The sequence below is a fragment of the Myotis yumanensis genome, unplaced genomic scaffold (assembly GCF_028538775.1).
Source record: "Myotis yumanensis isolate MYYU_CA2020_CCGP unplaced genomic scaffold, mMyoYum1.0.hap1 SCAF_17, whole genome shotgun sequence".
NCBI lineage: Eukaryota > Metazoa > Chordata > Mammalia > Chiroptera > Vespertilionidae > Myotis > Myotis yumanensis.
In genome coordinates, this window is record NW_027223768.1 from 22,918,354 (window position 1) to 22,931,169 (window position 12,816).

Below are 12,816 nucleotides of genomic sequence, written 5' to 3' on the forward strand. Positions count from 1 at the left end.
ATTCTGATCCATCCTTAAGGGTTTTATGAAGAATAAGTATTAAAGTGGAAAATATTTGCACAATTCTTTGCAAATATAAACGTCTCTTATGAATGATTATCGCTACAGTATTAATATTAATTGTAATAACAACACTGCAGCTTCCCAGGCAGGCGGTAGGGAGCAGCTGTAAGGCCCAAAGGAGCCAGAAGGAAGAGGTCAGGGGAGGTGCCTCCAGCACGTCCGGCCCCGAAGAGGCGGGGCCTTGAGGAATGTACCCAAGTCCCGCCCCTTACTCAGCCCCTTCCGTCGGGGCGGCGTAGGCGGTTACCATGGCGATGACGTAGAGTGGGCGGAGCGGGGCGGGGCTATGGAGAGGAGGAGGAAGATGGCGGGAGGGCGGCTCTGAGGAGACCTCGGCGGCGGCGGAGGAGGAGAGAAGCTCAGCGCCGCGCCGCGCCGGGGCCCATGTGGGGAGGAGTCGGAATCGCTGTTGCCGCCGCCGCCGTCGTTGCCGCCGCCTGGAACTGCTGGACCCGAGTGGGGGTGAGGGGGGAACGCCAGGATGAAGTTCGCTGAGCACCTCTCCGCGCACATCACTCCGGAGTGGAGGAAGCAATACATCCAGTATGAGGTACCGGCGGCGGCCGGGCTGTGGGGGGACTCGGAGGGGCCACCGTCTCGCCAGCCCGACCTCCCCGGCCGCCTTCCGCTCTTGCTGTCTCCCCGCGCCGGGGCAGACTTTGACCCGGTGCCGCGGGGAGCCACTGCGGCATCCCCGCCGCGCCGGCCCCTCCGGGCCCGCTGACCTTCCCCTCCCCCGCCGCCCCGCTGCCGCTGGGGTAACGGATATGCAGGCGGCGGGCCGGGAGGGAGGGCACTGCCCCGCCGGAGCTGGGGCGCGGGGGTGGAGGGCCAGCCGCAGGTGGGGGGCTCGGGGTGCGAAGGCAGCCGGGTCTCGGCCGCTCCGCGCTCCTTCCCTCCTCCCCTCCCCTCTCCCCTGACCTCTCGTCCCCACCCCGGGCGGGCGCCCCCGTGGCCAGGTTTGCTCGCGTTTCTCTCCCGGAGGAATCCTCCTCTCGGATCAGCCCCTCTGGCGGGTTCCTTCGCCCCGTAGAGCCCTTCTGCCTTTGCCCACTTGCCACTGTTGACAAAGGCTTCGTAACTGCGCTGAAACTTGATTGAAATGTGTATCACACATGCGGTGTTAAACCAACGTATTGTCATCAACTACTCCGTTTGCATAGGAAGACTCGTTTGGCTGGCTGCAGGGAGTATGCAAAGTAATCACGTCTTAGGTTTTGACTCTTCTGTTGTTTTGGAAAGGAGTGAAGGGGCAAGAGGAAGGAGGAAAGAAGAGAATTATTAAAATTTTCAGGGTTTTTTTTTCCCCCCTAAAATTTTTGTTAACTAGGGAGAAAAGTACTATATTGTAAACAATGTACTTTTTTTTAAAGCCATACCTGCCTATTACAGAAATCATGGTCCCCCTCCCCCCTAATTTCTGTGATAACCTGTAGGGTACTTAATCGATAGTGGTAAGGAACCTTACAGTAATACAGGGGGAAAGTGAAGATAATGAACCCATGTATATATTCAGAAGGTGAGATAACCTGAAGGGCTTTAAGCATTGCAATAGGTTATTCTCCGTAGCTGGCAGTTCAGCTCCTGGATAGAGAAAGACTCCAGGAATTCACATCTATGTTATGTGCAAGAACAAAGAGTACAAAATCAGTAGGAACACAGATATACCAGCTGGATTTTGTGAAATAAAATATTTTGGTACTCTGTTTCATTTCTATTTAAGTTCAGGGATAGGGTGTTTCAGCAATAGTGTGAGTTTATTTAATCATATAGCAGTTGTAATAATTGAAGAAGACGGGGAAAGGGCTGTAGGAGGTCGGTTAAACAGAACCTTGGAAGATTGTAAAATAAATCCACCTTGTAACATACAGCATTTTATTATTGCCAGAAACGAGAGGCCTAAAATTAGTAATGCTTTTCTTGTCACTTAATTTTCTTATAGTGTTTTGTGGCTGCATTTGTAAGAATGAAATAAGGGGATAGCTTTTCAGCCTGGAGAGTTTTTGATTTATTGTTCCTAATAACATTCAGGCAGTTTTAAACCTTGGCTAGAGTCCAGCCGATGGTTTTTATTGAAAGGAGGGTATTGGTCTTTCATCTTTCCAGTAGTAGTAATTTTCAGCACCACTGCCAGTTCTTCAGAGAGGCATAGGACATAGCATGCTGAGGCAACATCTTGCACTTGCTGTATAGTATGGCATGCTTGATTTGGGCAGAAGTAATAGTAGCTGTTTGCTATGATTCATTTTAAGTATTACAACACTTAACTGTTTCATAGAACTGTATTAATTTGGAATATCTGGGGATGGAAGTGGAAGCATACAGTTTCGTTTGAAAGTGCAATTACCTTCTGATTTGTAATGTCAGCTTTGTGGCTGGAGTAACCACAGTAATTCTGGGACTCTTCATTCACTTACTCCATTCGGGCACTAGTCTTAAATGGTTACTCAAGGTTGGTTACAAGAGGGACAAAATTCCTGAGCACATTTGTGATTGTATTATCTTTCCCAGGCCAATTATAAATCATTTTGGGGAAAATTCATTTACTGTGGATAATGGAAATTTTATTTTGCAGAGAGTCCCTACTATGTGACTCCTGCCCTGGATAAGCTCATTGTTTGGTAGGCAAAATTAAATAAGGGGCACTTTTCTTTGTGCATTGGAGCAATTAAAGACATTTTAAAAAATAGGGCTAGGATTTATGTGCGGTATATTGTTTCTCAAGAGCTGGTGCTGGTCCTTTGAAAATAAAGAGAAATACCTAAGCGTGTTTTGCGTTCAGAAATTTTGGCAGCTTTAAAACTTAGGAGGGTAGGAGGAAGAACATCATAAAAGATGTTAGTCTTTGCTAGAGAAAAGAACCTTCTTGTAATGCAATAAAATGTAGTTTCTCATGTATGAAGGTGATGCTCTTGGAACACGCTTAGCAGAACGGACACTTGCATTTGTTATTCAAGCACTGGTAGTGAAATTTTGGTATATTACCCCTGATTTCTTGCCTAGGGTGGTTTCTAGTGCTGTAAACCACTATGCTTTATCTTTGGTTTTTATGTCATTTTGCTATATTAAATTTTATTTTAAGCAGAGCATTACATAGACACTGACAATTTTGTTTTATATCTGTAATTATGTGTATCATTGGATATACCTGGTCACACAATAGTGCTAGTTCTCGTATATGTTAGCCATAAGACCTTGGGGACAGTCTTTTTGCCTTTCCAGGACTCTCCTCCTCCATAAAGTAAGACTATAGGCCCAGAGCTTTTTAAGGTTCGTTGTAGTTCATAGGTTTTTGATTTAACTTTTGTTTTTCTTCCTTGGATTGTTAAAATTATTTGATAGTGACCCATCAATATCCTGAAAATTATTGGAGTTTCTAATTTAAAAGTAAATTGTAGAGTTCCTAAACTAGGTCTTCATAGACAGAATAATAAAGCACAAAAGAATAGAGCAATATGGAGAACCGTATGAAGAAAATCTATTCCATCCACTTCTGAATAGTTTTTACAAGGAATAAAAAAAAATGAGCATAGACTATTCCTGTTTCCAGTAATCTATTTGAGTGTAAATCTTGGCATGTAAAATAGAACATTAATAAATTTTTGTAAGAATATTTTTTAAAAATTTAGGATCAGTGATTGTATAGAGTTCTGTAATTGATTAATCAAAATTAACTTAGACCACTTTCAACCAAATAGACTAGTCTGGCTATGTTAATATTTTACAGAATATTAACAAAAGAAGCAAATATATTTGGTGCCTTAGGCTGCTGACTTGTATTTTCTTCCCTAGGGTCCTGTGGTTTGGTTTCTCAGGAACCAGAAATGGTTTTTGTCAGTGTATACTTTAGTTTTGTAAGATACTAAAATAATGAGGCTCCTAAATTTTATGATTTTAGACTTAAAGGAATTTAGAGATTATCTATCTCCTTGTTTTTTCAGGCAAGGAAACTAAGGTCTAGAGACGTTAAGTCACTTGTCCAGGATCAGATATAGATAGCTAGTCTCTTGAGCACAGATGTTTAAGCATTAGGAGTCAGTTCACCCTAGCCTAGCTCTGTGACCCTGATTAATTCACTTTCTCTTTCTGGGCTTTAGGTTCTTCATTTGTAACCAGAGCCAACTAGATTTGATGGTTTCTAAGTCACAGCTCTGTATTTTCTAAGGACCCATCTGGCTCTAAATTTCTGTATGTTTTTATGGTTTAATTGTTTGATATATGAAGAGGAAATAATTTAAAGGAACATTATTAATAACATCCTTTTAAATTAATAGTGTTCTTTCAAAAAATTTTGTATTTTAATCTGTGAATGGAAAACTGACTCAAACTCTTTTGTTTAATTAAATAAGCAATGATAGTCATGGATTAATATTTTGTTGCAGGATTTGGGAAAGGAGAGATTCTGCATAACTGCACATCCCTTATTTTCAAATGTAAGGAAACATTGCCACAACACAATTGTGCTTTTCATTTATAGAACTCTCCCATGAGAACACTTGTGTTGTAGGCTTCAATTTCCCAAAGGTATTGTGTTGATTAGTTAGGGTTAACTTGCCTTGCTGGAACTTGTTTGAAATTTCCAGTTTGGCCACCCGATGGGGCACAAATCACACTTTTTCTTTCAGTGCTTCTGTAAATGAAAGTACAGTATAGCATATTTAAGATAACACTTGTACATGATTGTGTCAGTAAGATGCCTAGCATTTACAAATGTTTCTTAACATGAGTAATGTTAATGAATGAATGTTGAGTGAATGAATTGAGTGAATGAATGTTGTATAAGACAGGAAGGTATTACTGTTCATTATTATCTTCCTATAATGAAATATGTTAGGGTAAGTATCCTGGGAAGATTATACTTGTCCATCCAAACCTGCAGTTTTGGTTTTGGAACAGCTTTTGGGTGAAGGCCCAGATCATAAGAACCTAAGAATCTTATTTGACCTGCGATGACCATGGAAAATTAGTTCTAGCTTCAAATCTAGCCCTAATCTGGAAAGCATTTGAGAGACTGATTAAGTTGTGCTGGTTAGGGGTTTCAAGTATATTTGCATCATAGACCCCAAAGGAGAGTACTCCTAATTTCCATGAAGTAAGAGAAGGTAGTATTAGATAGTAGTAGCTATATTTATTTTTATGCATAAGAGAAGGAGAAATAACATTTTACTAAAAATGGATTGATACGACCTTGTTTAGTAGGTATTCTTAGGGAATTTTCAGTGGATAGTTATAATCAAGTTTCACAATCAACTGAATCCTGAAATTTGAACTAGAATGCTATATTACAAAATTATTAAGATGTTAAAAAATAATGAAGCTTTTCAGTTATGTTCTCTAAAAGTGTTATTATTGATACTTTCTTAGACTAAAAATATTTTTGTAGTATTCACAAATGAAAGGTAAGAATTATTTTATCATTGTCTCATCTTTTAATAACTTCTATTTTAAAAATTGTATGTTTTGGCCCCAGCCGGGTAGCTTAGTTGGTTAGGGCATTGTCCCAATACGCCAAGGTTATGGGTTCCATCCCCTTTTAGGGCACATAGAAGAATCAACCAATGAATGCATAAATAAGTGGAACAACAAATCTATGTTTTTATCTCTTTCTCTTTCTCTCTCTCTGAAATCAAGAAATAAAAAATTCTGTGTTTTATAATGTATACAGTTTTAGAAGGATATAATTTATAAGTAAACTAGAGGCCCGATGCATGAAATTTGTGCACTGGGGTAGGGGGGGTCCCTCAGCCTGGCCTGCGCCCTCTTGCATTCTGGGACCCCTCGCTCCTTACCTCCCACCTGCAGCAGAGGAGGGAGAGGCTCCCACTACCACCACTGCACTCACTAGCCATGAGCCCGGCTTCTGGTCAGTGCACATCATAGTGACTGGTCGTCTGGTCGTTCTGCTGTAACGGTCGCTTAGGCTCTTATTATATAGATATTCATAGGAGATGGATTTGACATAAAAAATGCTTGGAAGACTGCTCAAGTTGCACAGCTTAACCAAACCTGGGTTATGGGTTGCTTGATATTGAATTGGCTTTTTAGGATTGAGAGAGTGTCAGAATTCACTAAGGCTCTTGCCTTTTCAGGTCTTCCCCTTACCTAGTAAATGCTAAAATAAGCCAAGTAGACAAAGCTCATGAACACAAATAACTTAAAAATTATTAATTCACTCAACCAATATTTAGAGGGGTTTTACTTTGCTATAGGATGATTTGTTATGAAATTTTGGCTGTTTCATTATCTTAAAAATAGAAAAAAACCAGTATTTTTTGTTTTTGTGTGTGTTTTACCTTTTATATTTTAGTAAACATACTGTTTTCAAAATTAAAAATTGTGTTAAAAGGGAAGATTGCAGATCGAGGTCCTGGGACATAGTTATAAATTTGGATCACTTGTGTAAATGATATGGAAGACTTTCACCTTAATTTTTCAAACTCTTTATGTTATACACCTTTAAATCTAATTTGTTTATAGGAGGAAATAATTACCTATTTCTTCCCATCACCAAGCAGGTATATGGTATTTATAGGAACTAATCAGAAAATTCTTTAAATGTTGTTTATTTATTAGAAGTCAGAGGAAAGTATAATTTACCTGCTGTTAGCATAACTTACAATTTTGTTATCTCTGTAACAAGGGGGACAATATGTTGATTGAGAACCTAGTCATTTCTTTTTTATTGAGGTTGACTTGCAGTATTTAGACAAACTATACACCAGGAATAAGGAGATATAAGTCCTTAGACCCAGTTCTGTCACTGACTATTCATAAATAATTAGTGAGCAAGTGATTTTTTTTTTGAAGATTAAAGGGCTGAAATGTAATCAGACAGGAATGTAGGGAGTTTTTAGATGATTGTGTGAGTTATTTATTTGGGCTAAATTGGTGAAGTTGTAATTCACAGAATAAACCATGTGCTTTGAGGGCTTTTTCTATACCTTAGAGCAGTGTTTTTAAACTTTTTGGTCTCGGGACCAAATTGAAATTCTTAAAAATTATTGAGGATTCCAGTGTCTATTGATACATGCTGTATTAGAAATTAAAACTGAGAAATCTTAAAAATATAAAAGTATACAAGCACACTTATTAGTCATCAGAGACATGACATCACACTTCATGTAGCCTCTGGAAAACTCCACTGTATACTCTTGGAAGAATGAGAGTGGAAAAAAAATGAAGAAAAATGAATGAAGTTGTAGTATTATTATGAAAATAGTTTTGACCTTTTGGATTTCCTGAAAATTTTCTGTTTGTTGCTACCAGGTAAGACTCCTATCAGAAAGTAAGGAAATGGCCTGAGAAAAAGCTCTAGTGTTAGGAAGCACATAAGAGGATAAGGGAACCCCATGGGTGATGAATGGGTGAGAATTCTTTGGTATCTCTTTCCCTTCATACCCCCCACTGCAAAGGACAGTTGGCTCCCTGGGACTTCATTCTCCCGTCTTTGAATTGAATTAGTGGAAATGTGGTTAGTTTGTCATTAAGGAAAAAGGAGTTAACATTTATTCAGCAGTTAGGAACCAGGTTTACAACAGTTTTGCAAGGTAGATGATTTATTATCTCCATTTTACTGATGAGAAAACCTAGGCTTAGTGGAGCCAGAATTTGAAATCAAATCTGTCATATTTTGGAGCTCTAGCTTTTATATGGGAATTGTAAATAATAGACTGGTGGTGGCAGTGACAATAATAACTTATCTTTTGAGTGCTTACTGTATTGGGCACTATGGTAAGTACTTTAAAAACCTTTTCTCTTTATAGATTGGGAAATGAAGTCCAGAGAGGTTAAGTGATTCAAGGTCACATGACTTGGTTCGTGGCTGAGTTAACACAATCACCCTGATTCATTTTATTACTTTTTTTTTTTTAACATCATATGCTAGTATGTTAATAATGCATACAGAGAGCAAACTCTGAAGCCAGACTGCCTAGGTTCATATTCCAGCTCTAAAATTTATTAGCCTCTCTGTGCTTCAGTTTCCTCGTCTGTAGTATGGGGGTAATAATATTAGCTTTATAGGAGTTTTGCAAGAATTAAATGAGTTAAAAAAGGAAAAGTGCCTAGAACAATGAATGCCTGGCGCATAGTAAGAACCGTGTGTGTGTGTGTGTGTGTGTGTGTATGTGTGTGTGTGTGTGTGTGTGTGTGTGAGAGAGAGAGAGAGAGAGAGAGAGATAAAAGCCTAATATGCAAATTGACTGAACAGCAGAATGACCAGTGGAATGACCAGTCACTATCACGCACATTAACCACCAGGGAGTAGACACTCAATACAGGAGCTGCGCCCAGCTGACAGGCCTCAGGCCAGCCAAGGCAGGGGGCCAGCAAGGGCTCCCTGGTCACCCCGGTGCTGATTGTCCCACAGATCGGTCGTTATCGTCAGCCAGGCCTAGAGACCATACCCGTGCATGAATTTCATGCACCGGGCCTCTAGTGTGTGTGTGTGTGTGTGTGTGTGTGTGTGTGTGTGTACACACACACACACACACACACATATATATATATATTTAAAATAACTTTTCCTACAGAGCTAAATAGTGTTGATATTAGGTTAGCAGTATCTTTGTGAGGGAAACCGAGCCTCAAAACTTGTCCCTCTGGGTTTGACCAGTTCAGGTTTTCTTGGAAAATGACTTTGTTGATTTTAGCTATTATTACTGTTATCTGTAATATTTATGTTAATAAATTGTCCTTAACCTTTTTATATATAGTAAGAAAACCAGATAGGAAACATTAGGGATTTTGAAAAATTAGTTCACTCTGGTTACTTGTAACTTCTATTCATTTCGGTTCTATACTATATCTGTGTATTTTTTTTTTTAAATTGGGGTGAAATGCACATGTGTATTCTTAAGTATGTTAAATAGCTTAAGTGAGTTATTTGAGTTTTTAATGGCTGTCTAATTTTAGCTCTTCTCAATTTTCTAATATAATTTAATTTTTAATACTAGAATTGATTTTAGAGTTGAAAATGAACTTTTCAGCACCTCTATTTTATAGGTGAATAAATGTGTTCAGTCTCAGAACTAGCTGATAACAGAAGCTGCGTAAAGAATATTGACCTCCTGCTCATTGCTGGACTTTGCTGAATCTTATCACTGCCATACAAATATTTCTTTGCTTTTAAATTTTAAGAATGAATTTTCTTTGTAAGAATTAATATGAATTTAAATGTTCTTGTTAATGATTACTCAAATACTCTACTTTAATATATTTAATCTGAATCTAATCCTTTAGATCACATTAACTACCTAAAATAGTTCTTATGTGTATCAATTAAAAGACTTTTGTAAATTATGAAACTCAAACATTAATATTATTGTTCACTCGACTACAGAAAATTAGCCATTGCTCTGTCTGGTTAGGAACCTATCTTATGCAAGGAGACAGGACTAAAGAATTATGGTCAAACTTGAGGGGTTAGGTAGAAAGCAAGACTTAGGAAAGTTGAAGAATCATTTAGCCATTTCCCTGTAACATAATCTATGTTTGAATGTTAACACAGGTTATGTGTGTTACCTGTACATGAAGAATACACTCCCATTTCTTATGACACATTATGAAGCCAAAGTTGGGGCATATACAGTATGACTAGAGAAGATCAGCATATGTATTAAACCAGTCCATTAAGTATTCTTGAGTGCCACTTTACTTTTTAAATCTTTTTAGTTTTTTCCCCTCACTGAGGATATGCTTCTTACTGATTTTAGAGAGAGGAAGAGTGAGGGAAAGAAATAACCATGTAAGAGAGGAACATCAATTGGTTGCCTCCTGTAAGTGCCCCAATTGGGGATCAAACCCGAAACCTAGGCATGTACCAGACTGGGAATCGAACCTGCCACCTTTCAGTGCATGGGACACCATTCCAACCAACTGAACCACACCGGTTAGGGCACCTTCCTTTTTTTTTTTTTTTTTTAAAGTAATCTATAATAATAATGGTGTAATATGCTAATTAGACCAGAAGTCCTTCCGGATGACCTTCCAGACGAAGTTGAGGCTGTAAGGGAAGCCCGGGTCCCAGGTGCCAGAGGGAAGCTGGTGCTGGCAGCTAGGGGAAGGAAGGTCTACTCTTGCATGAATTTCATGCATCGGGCCTCTAGTTAAACAATTATGATGATAATAACAGCAGCTAATGTTAATTGAGTGTTTCTGGTGTGCCAGGCATTTTACATTTAATCCTTACCTCTAAGGTAGGTTTTGTAATTTCTGTTTTAAGAAGACATTGAGTCTTAGATTGAGTAGGTTACCCAAGGTCACAGAGCTAGTGAGTGAAAAAACAACAACCCAAAATTCAGACACAGGTGTGTCTTATTTCAGAGCCTGGATTCTTCACATGGTGTGACATTGTCAGGATCATGCAAGGACCAGAGATGTAAAGATAAGTAAAACCCTGCTCTAAGAAGAGCTCATAACTTGTGTGGCCTCCTAATCATAGTATTATGTTCCGGAGGGATGACAAATTTATCTTGCCCTGGAAATCAAAAGTATTTGTCTTGGAAGTATCACAGAGATGGTATTTGACCTGGCTACTAGAGGTTGAATAGGGTTTGATCACATGGTGAAGAGGGAAAGGGCACTGGGGGCAATCAAGGTAGGAAAGGTAATACTGTATAAAGGCATAGATAGGTGGAAGTGTCCAAGCATATTAATGATACCTGGTTTAATAGATGTTGGAGAGCTGATAGGGTGAGGTTGGAAAGGTGGACTAGAAGGGATCAAAGGGTGAAGGCCTCAGATACCTTGCTGAGGAGTTTAAATGTTTCCTGGGTGTGAACCATCATGGATTTTAAAGAAGAGATTGAGGGCAGGGATCAGTGCAAAGTGAGATGTGTAATTTAGATCTTAGAGGGTTCATTGGAGAGAAAACACCAAAGACAAAAAAGCCAAATAGTTTAGCCAAAAATAATGAAACCTTGAATAATTCCCTTATTTAATTAATTTTAATATATATTTTTCCCACATTTTAACATCTGACATCAATATACATCTTATAATCAATGCTGTCTCATAGGTTAATTGGCAGACTTTCATGCTTAGAGGCACATACAGTTATGGAGTATATTACTATTAGTGGCATATTACATTTGATGAAGTATAATAGAAATAATATATAGTATTTATCGAGAGCCTACTATGTGTTAGGCAGAGTAGTAGATAACTGTCAGCATCCAGAATCTGTCGGTTTCTGGCATATTTAGCAACTTTTTTTTTTTTAAACAACGGAAAATGACTGAAAGGCCATGAGATCTGCCTGAGATGTCATTAAAAGATGAGAAATAGAGCTTCAGAAGAGCATGATTGAAGACAGTATATGAAGAAAATTAAAGTTCATGTCTGTCCCCTACAAAGTGTGGCTAGAACTCTGGAAATGAATTGCTTTGGTATCAATTTAGAGAAGTTTCCTATTTTTTTAGTTTGCTTATTTAGTGAATGTTGATTTAGCCATTTTTACTTAGTTTTATTTAACAAACTCAAATGTGATCAGTGATAATGAAACTGAGATAGTCTTTCTCGTTTTTCAAATATATTTGATAGGTAATAAAACTGTTGGTAATCAACTTGAGTCACCACTTCTAATGACAGAGTTTATATATTTTCAAAAAGTTTTTATTGATTTGAGAGAGAGAGGAAGGAAGAGGAATGGAGAGAGAAAATCATCGATTGGCCTCCTGCACGGCCCTTACTGGGTATGGAGCCCGCAACCCAGGCATGTGCCCTGACTAGGAATTGAACTGGTTCATGGGTTGTTGCTCAACCACTGAGCTGCACCAGTCTGACAGGTTTATACATTTTTTATAAATATTTCTTTTTGAGTAGAGTAAGCTTTTGAAATATGAGTATTTCAAAATATGTTGCTATTAGATATTTGCTAAAAAGAAAGGGTTGCAAAATGTTTTCTATAGGATTTTTTTTTTTTTTTTTTTTTTTGCTTAGTATCATGGACTTTAAAAAAATTCAGTTCTTGATTGAGAAATTAGAATTGAAATTGTGATAACTCTGTGAGCTTGGGGAAGCCATTTAGCCTTTCTGTGCCACAATTTAAACTGGGGATAATAATAATAATGCCTACTTCTGAGGATCATGTAAAATGAAATGAATTAATTATTGGAAAGCACTTAGGACAATAAGTGTAACACTTACTAGTATAGGTATAGGGAGTGAAGGGGGAAGAATTCAATATGCTTTAAATCTAGGGAAACTGGTAAAGTAGCTACTTTGGGGGATGGTAAACTCTTGAAATTAGTTCTTAAATATGCTGATTTCATGTGTGAAATGTCTATAAGTATAAATAAGTAGCTGGAATTTAAAAAACTGTATCAAAAGATAAGGTAGTTTTAATTGAGATAGAAATTAAAGAAACAATTTACTAAGAGAAAGTAGTATTAAGGCAGAAAAATAGAGACACAGTAGAGGAAATCTTGGAAAATATATTGCCACAAGAGTCAGGGGTCTTAAGGGTAAATGGATTATCAGAATTGACATTGTAAACAGGTCAATGAGAATGACGATTAAGGATAGGACTTTGGATATGACAAAAGGAGCCCATTGTGAATTTTTAACATTAATTGTCTTGTGCTAGCTTTATTCTGGATTTTAAGAGGTTAAAGTAATTGAGGCAACATGTGTGTACTTTTCATTTGAGAAATTTCTCTATTAACATGAAAATAGGATAGAACCTTTAGGAATGAATAGGATAAAGGAAAGGGTTCCTTCAGGATATGAGATCTGTTCAGATTTGAAGCTAGT

At 38.3% G+C, this 12,816-nt stretch overlaps 1 protein-coding gene across 2 annotated transcripts in view; it reads left to right on the plus strand.

The window, feature by feature from the left end:
• Nucleotides 1-367: 367 nt before the first annotated feature.
• The window catches only part of XPR1 (xenotropic and polytropic retrovirus receptor 1), a 106,505-nt gene continuing 94,056 nt past the window's right edge, over nucleotides 368-12,816 (plus strand). The window contains exon 1 of one of the 2 annotated variants that reach the window (XM_070397192.1): nucleotides 368-525. In XM_070397192.1, the coding sequence (XP_070253293.1) occupies nucleotides 448-525 (78 nt within the window). In that variant the 5' untranslated portion in view covers nucleotides 368-447. Of the gene's footprint in view, nucleotides 614-12,816 lie in introns of both variants that reach the window. The other variant, XM_070397193.1, reaches the window with a different exon arrangement.